At 52.1% G+C, this 18,745-nt stretch overlaps 2 protein-coding genes across 5 annotated transcripts in view; one reads left to right on the top strand and one right to left on the bottom strand.

Annotated features, from left to right (window-relative positions):
• The window catches only part of SLC27A1 (solute carrier family 27 member 1), a 31,100-nt gene extending 27,022 nt beyond the window's left edge, over nucleotides 1-4,078 (bottom strand). For 2 of the 4 annotated variants that reach the window (XM_007195491.2, XM_007195489.2), the window contains exons 1-2: nucleotides 3,843-4,078; nucleotides 1,829-1,996 (exon numbers count right to left, since the gene is read on the bottom strand). In XM_007195491.2, the coding sequence (XP_007195553.2) occupies nucleotides 1,829-1,995 (167 nt within the window). In that variant the 5' untranslated portion in view covers nucleotide 1,996; nucleotides 3,843-4,078. Of the gene's footprint in view, nucleotides 1-1,828; nucleotides 1,997-2,720; nucleotides 2,787-3,842 lie in introns of those variants that run through there. The other 2 variants (XM_007195490.2, XM_057541232.1) reach the window with 2 other exon arrangements.
• A 6,548-nt stretch (nucleotides 4,079-10,626) lies between these two features.
• NXNL1 (nucleoredoxin like 1) lies at nucleotides 10,627-14,086 on the top strand. The gene is made up of 2 exons (XM_007195492.1): nucleotides 10,627-10,952; nucleotides 13,756-14,086. The coding sequence occupies exons 1-2, from the start codon at nucleotides 10,627-10,629 to the stop codon at nucleotides 14,084-14,086; spliced, it is 657 nt and encodes a 218-aa protein (XP_007195554.1).
• The last annotated feature ends 4,659 nt before the right edge of the window (nucleotides 14,087-18,745 follow it).

Here is an 18,745-nt window from a genome sequence, read left to right on the forward strand (position 1 = left end):
GCCAGCTGTGTGACCTTGGGCAAGTGACAAAACTACGCTGTGCCTCAGTTTGCTCATCTGTAAGATGGGACAAGAGAGTACCCACCTCTCAGGGTGGTTGGGAGGACTTGAAGAAGTCATGCTTAGCATAGCGCCTCACACAGAGGAAGCCCTGTGTAAATCTTGGCCATTCTGCCAGAGAGCAACAAGGTGGGAGGGTCTACAGAGACATAGGGTCAGGGGAGGGCTGTCTGACAAGGTGACATTTAAGCCATGGCATGATGAAAATGAAGAGCAGGGGAAGAGTGATCTGGGCAGAGGGTATAGCAAATGCAAAGGCCCTGGGGCTGGAAAAAATACGAGTGTGTTTAGGAACAGCAAGGAGGCCAGTGTAGCTGGAAGAGTGACAAAGGAAAGGACAGGAGGTTGGGAACATGGTCAGAAACCTCATGTGGTCTAGATTCTAAGAGCAACAAGGAGCCATGGGAGGGTGCTGAGCAGGAAAATTCAGCAAAGGGTCCCCTGAGGGAGGCAACATCATAAGGCGTTGCCAGGCAAAAGGAGGGCCAGTGTATTCCAGACAGAGGAAAGCAGCCTGAGCCTGACAAAGCAAGTTGATCTGGGGGCCAGATGAACATATGGAGACGTGGGGAGTGGCAAGTGGGCAGGGAATAGATTGGCAGGACCTCAAGTACCCAGCTGGAGGCTGAGTCTTTTCTACTGCAGAGGATGGAGGTCGTGGAAGGTGTCTGAACACAGAGCACAGTCCAATCGGCATGTCAGAAAACCAAGGGCAGGGGCAGGGACCAGGGCATGGAAAAGAAAGGTCAGGTTCTAGAAGGTTCAGAACCAGTCAGTTTGCAGTGGAACTTTTCCCAGCTGCACACCATCCCTGCTGCTCACAGAGCCTCAGTTTCTTCACCCTTACAATGGGTTAGTCCTCCCACCTCCCCATGGGCACCAAGACTGGCAGACCCATAGCAAGTGCTCAGGGACTTCCACATGGAGGCTGTTCCTGAGATTTGCTCCGGTGGTAATGCCCAGAAGCACTTATTTCACTCCAGGAGGACTCCCCACAGCTTCTGTGAGCAAGCCCCTACAGATACCCCAGAGACTTGCCAAGGATGCCTGCAAACACCACCAGAATCCCCTCCCCAGAGATTCTCAGTCACCAGAGACCCCTAAGCAAATCTTGGAATACACAGCAACCTCTCCACAGACTCTGAACAACCCCCAAAGTCACGCACAGACCTCAAACTCTCAAAGAGCACCCCGACCACAGAGAGACCTGTAAATGGCCCTGAGGAGACAAACACCCTTCAAAGACGCCAAAAGCCCTTTACACATGCCCCAGGAAGCCCTTTCATTCTCCCTGAGAAAGTCCCCCTGAGAACTCCTAGGGACCTACCGGAGTCCCTGAAGACCCCCCAGAGCCCTCCCACAGTCACCAAAGCCCCATAGAGACCCCCCCAAACACGCACGGCCTCCCAATCAGCCTCAGCTCTCTGGAAGTCCTACTCGCTGCCCTAGTACCCCCAAGTTGCCGTCCAGAGCCCTGAGGTCACCCACGCAGGCTCAAGGACATTGAAATCTACTCATCTCCCTCCAGGGAATCCCTCAAGATGTCCCCTGCTGGTGCCCTCAGAGTCCCCCAACCCACTCTTTTCAGGTCCCAGCCCCGCCCCTAGACCTGCCCTCACCCAAACCCCGCCCCCAGTCTCCAAAACCTACCCCCCCCCAAGCCCTCAAGGTCCCCCACGCTGCCCTTTCAGCCCCCTCTGTTCGACCCCCCTGGGCGCTCAGCCCGCCCCCGACCCCAGCCCTTGTATCAGGCCCGGGCTGCACTCACAAGAGGTCCCGCCTCGCGGTTTTCCAGACGATGCGCAGGAAACGCCAGCCGCCGCCGCCTACGTACACGCCGAGCGCCACCGCTGTGCTCCAGGTCCACGGCAGTCCGAGCAACCACAGCAGCACCAGTGAGGCCACGGAGGCCGAACCCGCACCTGGAGCCCGCATCCTGGGGAGGCGGAGAGCTCTGAGGCCACGGCCCGCCCGGGCCCCGCCCCACGGCCAACCCAACCCCGCCCAGAAGTCGCGCTCCGCTCCCGCTTCGAGCCGGGCCCCGCCCCCATGCCTGGGATTGGGCACGTCTCAGACAGGCTCCGCCCCATCCCAAAGTGGGCACAGGCCTCCTTGCTCCTAGCCCGGCCCAGGCTTTTCTGCCAATCATTAGTGTATCTCCACGCCCCCAGGCACAGCTCTTCCATTCCGTCAGTCACTGGCAAGCCCTACCCCATGCCTCGACTTAGCAGCTGTACGCTGGACCCAAGCTCCATCCTAACGACTTGGCCCCCAAGCCTAGAGTCCACCTTGGCCCCACCACACACCCAGGTCCTGGGCTTTCCTCCAGGTCCCACCTCTATCCGCCCCACCTCCACTCGCTTGACCCCGCCCCCAGGTTAGGTCTCCGGCCCCGCCCGTAAGCACAAGCCCCATTCCGGAGCCCCGCCCGCCCTGGACCAGGTTCTGCCCCTAGGTTAGGCCTATGGCCCCGCCCACAAGCACACGCCGCACCCACTCTGGGCCAGGCCCCGCCCAGAATAGCTCAAGCCCCGCCCCCAGTCCTGGGCCTAGCCCGTATTCCCAGGCCCAAGTTCCACCCCGGTCACCGGCCCCGCCCACAGGCTTTGGCCCAGTCACCACCCTCCGCCTCACTCCTAGCACCCTAGGCCCCGCCCCACCTGCCCTCCCAGGCCGGCTCTCTTCCGACACTTCTGGCTTAGAACCGCTCTGCCGCACAGCCGCATAGCCGACACCGGCCCCCTTCCGGAGGCCACGACCATAGAGAGGCCACCCTGGCCAGAGTGACGACGGCCAACGAGACCCAGGGGCTAGAACGCCTGGCGAGGAAGGTGGCTGTCTCCATGACAACCAAACTTCGCCAGCCTCCCAGCTCCCCCGTCCCATCCCTGCCGGCGATTAGGAAACACGTGAGTCCCTCAGCCAAGAGGCTTGGCTCCCGGGCGCTCCCGGCCCAAGCCCTAGATGGAAACCAGAATTCCTACCCCGGGGGACTAGCAACTCTCAGTTCACATTCAGGGCCTACCTGTACTGGGTTCTTGCCCCAGCTTATTCTAAATCCAATCCCCAAAGCCTCTTCGGACTCCAGGGACCTGGGGAGTCCTAAACTCACAGCCTAGGGGCCCCAGAATATCCAACCCCTACCTTATCTTAAAGATATATTCCAATGGACTTCACTGGTGGCACAGTGGTTAAGTATCTGCCTGCCAGTGCAGTCGACACGGGTTTGAGCCCTGGTCCGGGAAGATCCCACATGCCGCGGAGCTGGTGAGCTCCTGCGCCACAACTACTGAGCCTGCGCTCTGGAGCCTGCGCGCCACGGCTGCTGAGCCCACATGACACAACTGCTGAGGCCTGTGCGCCTAGAGCCCGTGCTCCTCAGCAAGAGAAGCCACCGCAATGAGAAGCCCACGCACCACAGCAAGGAGTGGCCCCCAGCTCGCAGCAACTAGGGAAAGCCCGTGCTTAGCAACGGAGACCGAATGCAGCCAAAAATAAAAAATATAAATAAATAAATAAATTTTTTTTTAAAAAGCTATATTCCAAGGACCCAACTAATCCCAAATCCATATCCTGAAATCTTGTCAGTTAAGTCTCACAGCAGCAGCCCTGGGAGGGCAAAATCCACACACCAGTTCCCCACCCTTCCACAGGAACTCCACAGAGTCCCTTATTTGCATCCCAAGGTCCTAAATGCTCACCTAGAGACCCTAAAGCCCTCCCCCTGATCAAGTGCGGGCCAGTGCTGGCCTCGCTGCCCACCACCCTGTTCCCTGGCTGACCTGGAGCCGCTCACAGACCCTTAGGCTTTAGCTGCGCTGTCGAGGGTTACCAGAGCTCAGGCAGTAGGTGGGCAGCGACAATGAGTCCAAGACAGAGGACTCCCCTCCGGGGCTTCTGCTTCTGCAGACTCCTGGGACCTGCTCTGACTGCGTTGTGCCCATGTGGGCTTCTGCTTTGGCTCCTTCTCTCCAAGCTCTCCTTTCCTCTGCCCCTCTGCGCACCCCACCCTGCTTGTTTTCTGCACAGCTTGGCCGACCTTCTCAGCACTCTCCTTGGGAGGTGGCCAGGGCCTGCTTCCAGCACCATTTAGAGGACAGGACCGGGCAGGCGCTCCCCTCCACACACACACACACACACACACACACACACGTGCACACGCCCATGCTGTCATTGGTCCCTGCGGGCCACATAGGGTGGGTAAAATGGGGACGAGGAGGCAGATCCGGAGGACAGGCCCAGAGCCAGTCACTGGTCCCCTACTTTCTCAACCGGGGGTCAGTGGAGTCAGCAATGCCCAGTAACTACAGCAGCACTCTTATCCTGCCAGGTAGCACTATTGTGATCACCCCATTTTACAGGTAAAGAAACTGAGGCCTGGAACTGTCACACTAGCTGGAGTTGAGATTCATTCATTCACAAATGTGGGCAGAGAGCTTGCTCCCCTTCCTCACCCTCCTCCTCCCCTTTCAGTCTTCCTTAAACTTCTCCTCCCTCTTCTCCATCTTGCCCTGATTCCCCCTACTTCCCCCCTTCCTCCCTCTCTCCCCCTCCCCCTTCTCCTTCGCCTCTTCAAGGCCCCCCCTTAGCCTTCCTCCACTTCCCCCTTTGCTCACCTTCTCCCCCTCCTACACCCACTCCTCCTTCCCCTTCCCCCCTTCCTCCTCCCCACTACTCCTCTTCCCCTTCTTCCCCCATCCTCCTGCCTTCCTTCCTCCTCCCTTCTTCCTCTTTCTTCTTCCCCTCCCTTTCTCCCCTTCACCCTTTCTTCTCTCTCTTCCTCCCTCCATCTTACCAAGTTTACTGAGCCCTGACTAAATAGTAGACGTGGGACTTCCCTGGTGGTCCAGTGGTTAAGACTCTGTGCTTCCACTGTAGGGGGTGCAGGTTCCATCCCTGGTCGGGGAACTAAGATCCCAAATGCCACGCATGGAGATACTCTTCTCCTCAGTCAGCAATCCCCAAATCCCCAGAAAGGCTCTGCAAACCCAACTTTTTTTTAAGGTAGTGCCAGTACTCCAGCGGAGGGACCACTTGCCCGGCACTGACCCTGGCTGTTTTCAGTGATCAATGATCCCTTTTTACCCCTGTTTATCCTTTATTTATCCCTTTACATAGGGGGCTTCCCCACACCCCCCAGGGACATCACACAACACATGGCAGCTTTCACCCTGTTACCTTCCTAAGATCTGAAAAATTCCCAATTCCAAAAACGTAACTGTCCCCAGGGATTCCAGATGACTGGTTAAGGAACGGTCCTATCCCTGTTTCACAGGAGGGGAAACTGAGGCCTGGACAGGGGGACAGAACTCAGCTTTCAGGGCCAAAGCAGGCTCTGAGCCTCTCCAGTTGGGTGGCCTTGGGCAGGTCACCTCTCCCATCAGCACACTGGTCGCCCTCTGGGTGGTAACGCCCACCTCCCGCGCGCTGTGCAGAAAGGCTCACAAGGGGCTTCTCATCTGGAGAGTGAGCAAGCACACAGTATGTGGGGGGCACAGAATGATGGGTATCTCCCTTCCCCGGCTGACCACATGGGTCTGCAGGCCACAGCAAAGGGAGTTCTTGGAACTTTCTGGAAGAACAAGAGAAATGAAGCACACGTTGAAATAAAATAACCGGAAGATCAAAGCATGGGAATTGCACTATCAGAAGAACATGAGCACCGTTTGGGAGGGAGCCATTTATCTGCGCCAAATTCAAGTGCCCACTACAGTAGGGGTATTAGTTTATTGGGGCTGCCATACCAAAGTACCACAAACTGAGTAGCTTAAAATAACAGAAATGTATTGTCTCTCAGTTCTTCCTGAAGCCAGGAGTTGGAAATCAAATTGTCAACAGCCTCATTCCCTCTGAAAGTTCCAGGGACCCTTCCCTGCCTCTTCCAACTTCTGGTGGATCCAGGCATTCCTTGACTTCTGGCCATATCACTCCAATCTCTGCCTCTATCTTCACATGGCCTTCTCCCTGTGTGTCTGTGTCCTCTCCTCTTCTGCCTCTTATAAGGACAATTGTCATTGGATTTAGGACCTACCTAGATAATCCAGGATGATCTCATCTTGAGATCCTTAATTTAATTACATCTGCAAAGACTCTTTTCCAAATAAGGTCACAGTCACAGGTTCTGGGGGTTAGGGCTTGGATATATCTCTTTAAGGGCCACCAGTCAACCCAATATAAGCAGGATAACCAGTTAGAGGGGTGATTCTCATCTAGGGGGCAATCCTGCTCCTTTGGACACTTGGTGACACCTGGAGACATTTTTATTTGTTACAACGTGGGACCGGGTGTGGTGGGGATAGGGGTGTTATGGCATCTAGTGAGTAGAGGCTAGGGATACTGCTAAATGTCCTGCCATGTTCAGGACAGCCCCACACCACAGAGAATGACCTGGCCTCAACTGCAAGGGGGCTATAGGTTGGAAATTCTGGGATAGCTGAAAGGCCCAGTTAAGTTGGAATGGACTCTGCAGCCTGACAGACATCATTTGCTGGGTGACTTCTCCCAGGCTCTGTGCTTCACCTGTAAAAGGGAGTAAAACCATACAGGCCTTGTAGGGCTGTTCTGAGCACACAAGCCTGGCACCTATGTTGACCTGAAAAATAAAACAGTTATTTTACCAGCAAAGATGGGTTTATGGGGAAATAGCATGGAATTGCAATTCAGGACAAGCAACCTACAGCGAAAACCATAGACAAGTCCAACAACAACAACGACAACAAAAAGGAGAGGAACATTATTTTATAAAGAAAAAGGAGGGGACTTCCCTGGTGGCGCAGTGGTGAAGAATCCACCTGCCAATGCAGGGGACACGGGTTCGAGCCCTGGTCCGGGAATATCCCACATGCCGCGGAGCGACTAAGCCCGTGTGCCACAACTACTGAGCCTGCGCTCTAGAGCCCACGAGCCACAACTACTGACCCTGTGTGCCTAGAGCCTGTGCTCCTCAACAAGAGAAGCCACCGCAATGAGAAGCCCACCCACCGCAACGAAGAGTAGCCCCCACTCGCCGCAACTAAAGAAAGCCGGCACACAGCAACGAAGACCCAGTGCAGCCAAAAATAAATAAAATTTTAAATTAAAAAAAAAATTTACTTAAAAAGAAAAAGGAGGAAGTTGAGAGGCATTGTTTGGAAGGAAAATCCACTGGAGAAAAGTGAGTGTTCAGGGTGATGAGAGTTTCTCATTGGCTGAGTTCCTGGGGTAGTTGATATCTTGTAGGAGATGCAATGTACATCCTTCTTTTGGTGCCTGTAATTGGTGATTCCTTCCTATTGATGATTCTTCTGTTGGGGCCTGTAATTGACAGTTCGTCCTGTAATTGACCTTGAGTAATACTGCATGAGAGCTCCCCCTCTGGCCTCCCAACTCCATTTTTGTGAGGTTTCCCTTTGTTTTCGTACCTTGTAAACATCTTAGAAGAATTCTCCATTGTTGAGATAATTTTGCTCTCAGTAATCTCTTGAATTCACAATAATTTGGGACTTCCCATGGTTCTGGCAGAGAGAGGAAAATCTAACCAGGAAATTTTAAACGGAATTGAAACCGCACACCTCAGATGGGACTCCATCCCACAATCTCTGGCAGATGGGACTTGAACCCACAATCTCCCAGCTGAAACTTCACGCCTGGTCTCAGGGCTTACTGAAGTTCCAGTTCTTGTGTCTTGGTGCAGAGAGAATTCAACGAGAGGCAAAGTGATAGGTAAGAAGTGGGTCTTTTTTTTTTTTTTTTTGGCTGCGCCAGTCTTTGTTGCGGCATCCATGTGGAATCTAGTTCCCCGACCAGGGATCAAACCCAGGCCCCCTGCATTGGGAGTGTGGAGTCTTACCCACTGGACCACCAGGGAAGTCCCAAGAAGTGGATTTAATAGTATAGGACTCTTGTGAAGGATACAAGCAGGCAGGCAAGAGAGCTCTGCTGTCCTGAGAACAAAGGGGGCTACATCTTCCTAATCAAAGAAAAAGCAGGGAGGGAAGAAGACCCCCTTCTTCCTCATTCTTGGGTAGATGTCAAGGATTACCTCATTAGCTGCTCCTTTAAGCTTGTGTGGTCTAACTGGGACTGTCATAGCGCTACTTAAATCATATGTATTGGGTTGGCCAAACAGTTCGTTCGGGTCTTTCCATAGCCTCTTACAGAAAAACCAGAACGAACTTTTTGGCCAACCCAATGTATTAGTAAAAAGGTGGTAACATATACTAAGATATGGTAATTCATCTCAGGTTTCAGTGTAATGTCACCTTTCCCCTAGTTTCTTTCACCTTTTCCCCCATATTCTTCTGTAAGCTACCTGCAGGTATGCCGTTTTTCAGGGCAGGTTATGTTACAGAGCTCACAAAGCCAAATGCAGGTCTTGTATCCATTTTTTCCATGGTAGTGGCCCAAGTAAGTCTGTTTAGTTTCAAAATGTTCTGATTGTTGTTTAGCTGCCAGATGACCTGGGCATTTCCTGGTTGGTGTCTAGTTGACAGTGATCTCCTGAAGTCCCTCTCTTATCTATCTTCCCCAAGTGGGATTTCTAGCTGTGTAAGTATCTTACTCTATCCCTATCAGAATGAAAGGCGGACCCATCAGGGATGGGCCCAGTCACAAAGCCTTGACAAGGTAGGTTAAACTCTTGAGGATGAGGATTTTGTGGTTTTCTTTTTCATTGTTTAAAGCCAATACTAAGTTTCTTTCCGTCTCTCACATCTCCCTAGGTCCAGAAAAGTCCTCAAGACCTGGTGTTCTGGTTACCTACTGCTGTATAACAAATCACCCCAAACTGAGTGGCTTCATACAAGGCTAATCAGCTATTTCTCAGGATCCCATGGGTTGCCTGTGAGAGAGGCGGGGACCTGGGACCTGGGACCCTTTGCTGCAGTGCTTGCACCTGGACAAAAGCCTCCTCAAGCAACAAAATATTAATACAAAGAAACTATAAGAGACTAAAAAGAACTGCTTGCACACACAGTTGGGGCAAACTATGGACAAGATACAAACAGACCAAAAAACCCCAACTGCCACTTCTGAAGAGCTGGGAGCAAAAGCAGGGTACTGCGCATGCGCCCTGCACACAACCCCACCAGAGGGGTGGGCAAACAACCTAAGCCACCCCTCCGGCCCAGCCCCTGGACACACCCCTCCCCTCACCCCATATAAGGAACCAGCTCGCCCCCACTTCAGCAAGCAAGCCAGCGAGGGAAACTGTTACTTGTTCTGCAAGTAGGGGCCTGCAGCAGGGGCCCTAATAAAGCCTTGCCTGAACTTCTTGTCTGGCCTTCTGATCAATTTCTATTGATTAAGGAGGCCAAGAACCCTGGTCAGTAACACCTGGGGGGGTCCCTCTGCTGGTCTCACCTGGCACAGTCACTGTGCTACATTCTGTCAGTGGCTGGGCTGGAAGATCACACGTGTGGCAGTTGGTGCTAGCTGTTGGCTGGGCATCTAGCTCTCTTCCACGTGGCCTCTCAACCAATAGTCTAGAACGGGTCGCAGGCCAAATCCTGCTCACTGTGGGCTAAGAATGGTTTTTACATTTTTAAACGATTGAAAACAAAAATCGAAAGATTGATGTCTCACGACATATGAAAATCCTATGAAATTCAAATTTCAGTGTCTGTACATAGAGTTTTATTGGCGTCCAGACACATAAATGAATTTACATATTGCCTAGAGATGCTTTTGCACAATAAGAGAATTCAAAGTTGTAGCAGAGACCCTATGGCCTAAAATGTCAAAAACATTTACTCCCTGGCCCTTTACATAAAAAGTTTGCCAACCTCTGGGCTAGATCAGCTTCCTTACATGGGGCGTCTGGAGGCCACATTCCCAGAGAGTGAAAGTGGGAGGTGAGAATAAGGCTTATCCTGCAAACTCACACCTTCCACCACATTCTGTCGGTCAAAGCAAGTTAGGAGCCAACCTGGCTTCAAGGAGAGGAGAACTAGTTCCCAGCGCTTGGCGGGAGAGGGCTGCAAAATATTGTGACCATGATTTTCACCCTTACTCACCATGGAATCTTAAGGTAGGCTGTTCAGACAGAATTCAGGAGGGCGAAGGGAAGAAAAAAAGTTTATTCTTATTAATTTCTAACTGGAATTTAGCATGTTTTCTTATGTCCTATCAAAGCAGATATTGGCCAGCTCTGTGACTTTGTCACCCGTGTAAATCAAAGATAATTTCACAGGACATCCTGGTCATGGCAGGCAGACACCTTGAAATATCATTTATGCTCATCTCGACTTAGAAATCAGTTATTAATTAGTCGAGCCCTGTGATTTAGGATTACCGAATGCATTCATGAAGAGGTACGTATCTTTTTACATCACAATTTAACAAAATATTTTCACACCAGTATGTCAGTCTGTTTTTTTAATGCCTTAGCAGCTGTATGCTGAGACAGGCCCATGAGCAGCTGGCCCCCTGCCCTCAGAGGCAGCAAAGAATCAGGTCGAGGTTAGGCAGATTAGCGAGGTTCTAAACTGGCCTCCTAAGAATTCCTAATCCTGGGACAGCAGCCAGCCAGCGGGCTCGGGGTCACACAAGGTCCTTGCGCCCTGTCCCCAGCACCCAGCCAGGGTTGCCATGGCCTGCCTGTTCTCTGGCCGTGTCCTGATCCGAAACAACAGTGACCAGGATGAGCTGGACACGGAGGCTGAGCTCAGCCGCCGGCTGGAAAACCGACTGGTGCTGCTGTTCTTTGGTGCCGGCTCGTGCCCGAAGTGCCAGGCCTTTGCACCCATCCTCAGGGACTTCTTTGTGCATCTCACGGATGAGTTCTACGTGTTGCGGGCAGCCCAGCTGGCCCTGGTGTACGTGTCCCAGGACTCGACAGAGGAGCAGCAGGACCTGTTCCTCAGGGACATGCCCAAGAAGTGGCTCTTCTTGCCCTTCGAGGATGACCTGAGGAGGTGAGGTGAGAGGAGAGGTCAGGGAGGGCTTCCTGGAGGAGGGGCTGTTTCTGCTGAAAGTGAAGTATTTGTTTACTGACGTATCTGTTCCATTTGAAGTTGATGAGCACCCTCTGTGGGCCAATCAGAACAGAGAATTGGGGGGGGCGGGGGAGGGGTACATATGCCCATTTCCATCCAGCTCCCTGGGGAGTTTACAACCTGGGAAGGGGGGAGCACAAACGTGAAACAAAGACTCAAACACTCAAATAAATACATAATAACGAACTGCAGTAGTTCCCAAGGACAAAGGGAGGATGTCATGTGGAAATATCATGGGGAGACCTTGCTGAGATTTGGGGGTCAGGGGATGCTTCCCAGAGGAAATGGCTTTAAGAGAGACACCCCCCACACCCCCACCAAGGACAAGGAGGATAGGAGGGTAAAGAGTGAGGAAAGGGAAGGGTTTCCAGGCAGAGGACATAACCCAGACAAAGGCTCGGAGGATTTCAGAGAAAGAACAGCCAATTCAGGGAACAGTAATACCAGGAGTAAGAAGGCAGCATGTGGAGCAGCGCCCCAAATGCCACCTAATGAATGTGGATGTGATCCTCAGAGTAGCTGGGAGCCATGGAGGGCACTGGAGCTGAGAGAGAGAGGTGGTTGAGTTCAAGCTGTCCAAGGAGCTGCCCAATAAACAGTGTGATCGTTTGTGGCTATTTGCAAACTTTCCCCTTTTCAACAGTGAGACTTTCATTCTTTTTATTTATTTATTTTATAAATTTATTTATATTTTATTTACTTATTTTTGGCTGTGTTGAGTTTTTGTGGCTGTGCGCGGGTTTTCTCTAGCTGCAGCGAGCAGGGGGCTACTCTTCGTTTTAGTGCACGGGCTTCTCATTGCGGTGGCTTCTCTTGTGTTGGAGCACAGGCTCTAGGCGCGTGGGCTTCAGTAGTTGTGGCATGCAGGCTCAGTAGTTGTGGCTCACGGGCTCTAGAGCACAGGCTCAGTAGTCGTGGCACACGGGCTTAGTTGCTCCGCGGCATATGGGATCTTCTCGGACTAGGGCTTGAACCCGTGTCCCCTGCATTGGTAGGCAGATTCTTAACCACTGCGCCACCAGGGAAGTCCCTCATTCTTTTTAAACCCCAATTTTTCACTGTGAAAAGTTTCCTGCAAGCCGTGTGGCATGGCCAAAGGAAAAAAAAAAGAAAAGAAAAATTTCAAAGATACCAAAAAGTTGGAAGGAGCACACAATGAAACCCTTGGGCATTTTTGCCATTTGCTTTATCTCCATGCACGTGGAGTTTGTGCTGAACCATTTCAAAGTGAGTTGCAGACTTTGTGACATTTTACTGATGTCATCAATTTTGTTACAAAACTTAGAAGTTTCTGGTCATGGAGACCTTCATCCCCACCCAACATTATCAGAGTTGGCACACTTGCTCACTCCCACAGCCTTCTGCAGCTGAGGAGTTCTTTTTCCCAAATGGTGAATATTGCCCTCCCCTGGGGGAAGAAATGCCAGCTGTAAGGGCATCATAGCCAAACATTGACCTTGTTTGAGGCAGGGTCCTCTCAACAAAACCTTCACCCAGGCAAGTATCCAGACAGAGTGAGCGAGTCCCCACCCCCCACCCCTCCCACACACAGGGTTGCCAGATAAAATACAGGACACCCAGTTGAATATAAATTTCATGTAAACAATGAAGAATTTTGAGTATAACTATGTCCCACATAATGCAGGGACATACTTATAAAAAGTTATTTGTTGTTTACATGAAGTTCAAATTCATTCACACAGGGTGTCCTGTATTTCTAGTTGCTAAGTCTGGCAACCTACTCCTGTGGGATTTTGCAAGTATCAATACTATGTGTCTCTGTATGGAGGCCTGGAAAAGGGCCACCCAAGAACCCCGTGGGTGGAAGTTAAGAATCATGGGTGATGGGCCCAGGCTGGTAGCCTACTTGACTCCAGGATGACTGTGTGGGGTTTTGGCCTAGATGGGAGATTTGGTCTGGGGGGGGTCTCCTGTGGATGGCTTTTCACTGGCGCTCTCTCATACAGAAAACAAAATCAAAAAGTCCTTACCATGGCCCTGCAGGGCCTTTATGATCAACGCTGCACTCCAATCTCCCTCTGACCTTCAGGCTTTTGCACCAGCTGTGCACTCTGCATGGGAAAACTTTCCCCAGTTCTCCCCTTCCTCTTCCTGCAGATTTCAGCTCCAGGGTCACCTCCTTAGAGAGATCCTCTCTGACCATAAGTCCTTTACCCAGTTTAGTATCTCTTTATGGAATCTGTCAGTATTTGTTCATTCATCCCACACACATTTCCTGAGCATCTACTCTGTGCCCGGCACTGTTTCAGGCACTGGGGACACTCGTGAATAGGGACAGAAATCCGTGCCCTAGTGAAGCTACTTTCTATTGTGGGAGAAAATGACAAACAGGAGAAATAAACTATACAGTGTGTTGGATGCTGAGAGCCACGCATCAGCAGAGAGGAAGAGAGGCGTTGAGATTTAAGGTTAGGTGTCTGCAGCATACAGGGTCTTAATCCGCAGATGTCTGGGGAGAGTGCTCCAGGCAGAGGACATGGCCAGTGCAAAGGCCCTGTGGTGGGAGCATGTCTGGGGTGTTGGAGCCAAAGCCCGGAGGCCAGTGTGGCCTGGCCTGTTCTGGTTCCTGGGCATCCCCAGAGGCCGGCATGGGACAGTGCACACAGAAGGCGCTCAGTAAGTACTGGGAGGAGGGATGTGGGGCTCCTCAGCATAGGGTCAAGGACGAGGGTCCGACCGGACTGACCCGCCCGCCCCGCAGGGACCTCGGTCGCCGGTTCTCCGTGGAGCGCCTGCCGGCGGTCGTGGTGCTCAAGCCGAGTGGGGACGTGCTCACGCTCGACGCGGCCGACGAGATCCGGCGCCTGGGCCCTGCCTGCTTCGCCAACTGGCAAGAGGCGGCTGAGGTGCTGGACCGCAGCTTCCTGCTGCCAGAGGACCTGGAAGACCCCGCGCCGCGGAGCCTCACCGAACCACTGCGCCGCTGCAAGTACCGAGTGGACCCAGCTGCGCGGGGCGTACGAGGCCGGGGTAGAGGGGGCGGCCCCAGGCAGGAGGGCGGGGCCGAGGGCGGGGCCGTGGGGCTGTTCTGACCCCTGGAGGGGTGGACCGGACTGGGGGTTCTATGATGAAACCCCCAAGAGGAGGGCGGGGGCGGGGCCGGGGCGGAAGCGGGCTGTTCTGATCCCTTTGGTGGGAGAGAACAGAGAGGGGTGTGTCTATGAGGAATCCTTCCCCCTCCCTAGCGTGGGTGGGGCTAGGGGGTGGGGGTCTGTTCTGAACCCCCCGGTAGGAGAGAACAGACAGACAGGGGCGAGTCTGTGATAAGCCCTCATCCCCCCCCCCACCTCCCGGTAGTGGGCGGGACCGGGGGGCTGTCCTGAGCCCCCAAGGTGGGAGGCTGACGGGTAGAGCAAGCAGAATCTCTGATGAGCCCCAGCGGGGCGGGAAGTGGGGGCGGGGTGAGGGGAGGGGACCGTTCTGAGTTCAGGCCAGGAGGAGGGAGGGGACGTAGCGTCAGGCCGGAGCCGCGGGCTGGGGAGGCGGTCTCTATTCTGAGCCCAGCCCGAGGAGCAGAGGGGCGGTGAGGGTGGAGCTGCTCTGAGCTCCCCGGATGCAGAGTAAAGGCCGAGAAGTGGGGAGCAGGAAGGGTCTTTTTGCGGCCCACCCTCCACACCCTCAGGATTGAGCGAGGGCGAGGGGCTGTGTAATGAGATAACGGGGGAGAAGCAGGGCGGGACCTGAGCTAGTCAGTTCGGACGCCCCCACCCCCGCCACAGGTGGAGGGTGAGACCTAGCGCAGGGCCGATGACGGAGGTTTCTATGTGAGGCCCCCCTCCACCCCCCCACCCCCCGCCCAGGACCTGGCAGGCCCAGGACCTGTCTTGGTTCTCCAGCGGCATGTCTGAGCCTTCCAGGCCGGGGTGGTGAAGCAGGGAGACCTTTTCAAGGGCCTCTAGAAATATTTTTAAGACTTGGGGAGGTGGGGTGGTTACAGGTTCCAGAATGGGAAAATGCAAACTAAAATCAAATGATCGTGCTGAGAACGCTCGGCCCACCGTGCACTAAATGCGTTGTTCACATGCTTCATGCGCAAAACTACAGCAATCCTTTAACAACAGATTAGTAGTTTGCACGGGATGCGGTTCAATATTTGGTGCCGTGTGCGCTGGGTCCAGGACCTTCAGCGAGGGCTCAGAGTCTCCCTGTCCCTGGTGAACCCTGGGGATTCACGAGGGAGACAGCAGAATATAGAAATCAAAAACTCTAGTCTGGAGCCCCTTCCCGGCTGTGTGACTGTAGGACAGTCACCTCCCCTTTCTAAGCCTCCTTTCTTTCCTCTGGAAAATGACAATAAGACAAGGTCCTACCTGGCAGGTCAGCCAAGGACCTAGAGCCGAAGCTCGCTCCGCGCACGAACCTCTTCATTTTGCCTCTGGCGCCGCCTGGCGGCGATATGGGGAGGTGCGTCCTCGGGGCGGGGCCAAACATGCAAATGAGGTGCAATCCACACCTGTTCCCAGTCTCCGGAAAGGGTGTGCTAGGAGGGCGGTGCGACTCCGGGATTTGGGAGGCCCTAGAGGCCTAGGGACTGGACAAGTGCCTCATTTCTTGCTCACCCCTAACCCCCAATCTCCAGGTGAGGAAATTGAGGCTCAGGTCGGTGATGCCACCTGCTCTGGTTCCAGACACATCTTGCCCTTCGTGGACCTTAATTAGGCCTATCTGTGAAATGGTTGTGTTAAACCCTGTGTGGTAATGGCTCTTAAATTCTTAGGTCGCTGGCTCACTGACAGCCTTTAAAAGAAGTTAAAAAAATCCTTCCCGAGAGCAAACCACAGGACACACAACCCATCAATATCTTTACTATTATTTCAGCCAGCACGGAATGAGAGTGGCCAAGTTTTGCCACCTGGGCAGTGAGGTAGGGAAGTCCGCTCCCTGTCCTGTCAGGCTGTGTGATGTGGGTAGGTCACTGGCCCTCTCTGAGTCTCCCTACTGGTAGATAGGGATCAAACCTCCCATCCCCATCTCTACTCCTGCTTGTCACAGCTAAGGTGAGGAAGGGACAGCTTGGCGCCTGGCCAAGGCAGACAAGATCACTCTCAGAGTGTCACCTACAGAGTGTTGCCAACTTGCAGGGTTAAATTTCCAAATTGAAGCCAGACACCTCCAAACCAGAGAGTCACCCCCATATTCAAAGGGGGTGCCAGGTCTTGGTATCTGTGACACTACCCCCCAGCTTCCATCAAATAATTGTGACGTCTAAGAGAGGGCTGTAATGACCTTTGGCCATGGCATGGAATTGTCCCTTTATTTGGCTGGTTTAGCGTGTGTTTTCACCTCCTCCCCAGAAGGGCAAGCTGGACCTGCCTTTGTCACCACTGGGTCCCCAGAGCCAGGGGGGCACGGGTCCTCATCAATGTTTGTCGAATGAATAAATGCCACTATCTTACATCTGTGTATCCCCAACACCCAGAACAGAGCAAGGACTCTGTTCCAAATGAATCAGAGTCCCAGCTATCCCAATGTGAGACTTTTTCTTACCTGTAAAGCATGGAAAATTCACTCTAACTTTGGCGATGATGAAAAAGGCTGGGTGTGTTGGGCCAAAGCCTAGTGAATAAATGAATGAATGAACTGATTCCTGTTACAGATGAGGAGGCCCAGAGAGGTTAAGGGATTTACCCAAAGCCACACAGCAAAGGAAGAAGCCACCTGTTGCTGAAGGGTCACCCTGTTCTCTCCCCTGGGGTCATTTTACCCATCAGCCACTGGGCTGAGGGCTCAAGGCCCACAAACGTTTCCCAGAAGACGCCAAAATTTCAAAATCTGAAAAAAATGACTCCCCAAATTAGAGAAGAGACCTGGAAATTCAAAACCAGTGGGATCTATAACATTTCTGTGAAGCAATATAAAGCAGTGGGTGGGAGCCAGGCTGTCTGTGTTTGCTGTGTGACCTAGGGAGTTACTCAACCTCTCTGTGTCTCAGTTTCCTCATCTGTAAAGCCTAGGTGATGACTATGCTGTCTTTCAGGCCCAAATGCATTAAGACAGAGCCCTGCTTGCAGGAGGCCATGTCGACCTCATTCACTCTTATATTCTGGATCTATCAGGAATGCGTTAACTTTGAAACCATTTTCAGTTTTGATATTTCAAACTTTGCAAGAATTACAGAGCAGGAGTACAAAGCGATCCGTTCACTCATGCGTGCAACAAGCATTTATTAAGAGCCTGCTGTGTGCGAGGTGCAGACCCAGACACAAAGGGGACACAGCAGTGGACACTTGAAGCAGACATTCTGCGGTCTGGAGCAGCCACCCCTCCCCCACTACCGGGCCACACATAGTGGGAAAATGCACATGGTGCGCTGCCAGAGATGCACAGTGCTACAGGAAAGCAAGAAGACAAACAATCTAAATGAGCAAAGGATATGAAGAGACATTTCTCCAAAGAAGATGCACAAATAGCCAACAAGGGCATGAAAAGACACCCTACTTTAGTGGTTATTATGGAAATGCAAATCGAAATTGCAATGAGATACCCATTCACACCCTGTAGAATGGTTATAAAAAAAAAAAACAAAAACAGAAAATAACAAGTGTTGGAAGGGAAATGAAGAAATTGGAACCCTGGTGCACTACTGGTGGGAATGTAAAATGGTGCAACTGCTGTGGAAAACAGGCAGTTCCCCAATAAGTTAAATATAGAGTTACCATATAACCCAGCCATTCCACTCTAGGTACAGACCCAAAAGAAATGAAAACAGGACTCAAACAAATCGTTGTATGTGCATGTTCATAGCAGCACTATTCACAATCGACAAAAGGTGGAAACAACCCAAATGTCCATCAACAGATGAATGAGTAAAGTAAATGTGGTCCACCCATACAATGGAATGTTATTCAGCCATAAAAAGGAATGAAGCATGGGCATATATACACTACCAAACATAAAATAGATAGCTAGTGGGAAGTAGCCGCATAGCACGGGGAGATCAGCTCGGTGCTTTGTGACCACCTAGAGGGGTGGGATAGGGAGGGTGGGAGGGAGGGAGATGCAAGAGGGAAGGGGACATTTGTATATGTATAACTGATTCACTTTGTTATAAAGCAGAAACTAACACACCATTGTAAAGCAATTATACTCTAATAAAGATGTTTTAAAAAAAAAGGAATGTAACACTGCTACAACATGGATGAGCCTTAAAAACCTTATGCTCAGGGAAAGAAGCCAGACACAACAGGCCACATATTGTCTGGTTTTGTTTATATGAAATGTCCAGAAAAGACAAATCCTTGGAGACAGAAAGTAGATTGATTTGTGGTTACCAGGGGCTGAGAGGGGGGAATGAGAAGTGACTGCTAATGGGGGAGGTGGGGGGAATGGAAATTCCAGAACTAGATAGAGGTGATGGTTGCACAACGTTGTGTATGTACTAAATACCACTGAATTGTTCACTTTCTAATGGTTAATTTTATGTCATGTAAATTTCACCTCAATTTTTAAAACTTAAAAATAAATAATATCCCCCAAAATGTGCCGTGAGAAGAACAAAGGCTAGCAGCGAAGGACAGGTGTGCTGCTTGGGGAGGGGATGCAGGAGGGCCTCTCTGAGGTGGCTGACGTTTCTGAAAAGCCTTGAAAGAAGGTGAGCAGAGGGGACATTCCAGCCAATTGCCGGATCCGCGGGTAGAGACCACATATCAGAGCGAATTATTTAAAAATTCGTTCAAGTTTCTTTTCTTTCT

The sequence above is a fragment of the Balaenoptera acutorostrata genome, chromosome 2, assembly GCF_949987535.1.
Source record: "Balaenoptera acutorostrata chromosome 2, mBalAcu1.1, whole genome shotgun sequence".
Classification (NCBI taxonomy): domain Eukaryota; kingdom Metazoa; phylum Chordata; class Mammalia; order Artiodactyla; family Balaenopteridae; genus Balaenoptera; species Balaenoptera acutorostrata.

Excerpts from the sequence above, each read along its gene's own strand:
- NXNL1 (XM_007195492.1), top strand. The coding sequence starts at position 10,627 with ATGGCCTGCCTGTTCTCTGGCCGTGTCCTGATCCGAAACAACAGTGAC. Across the intron at positions 10,953-13,755 it reads TTCGAGGATGACCTGAGGAG|GGACCTCGGTCGCCGGTTCT; the intron begins GTGAGGTGAGAG and ends CCCGCCCCGCAG.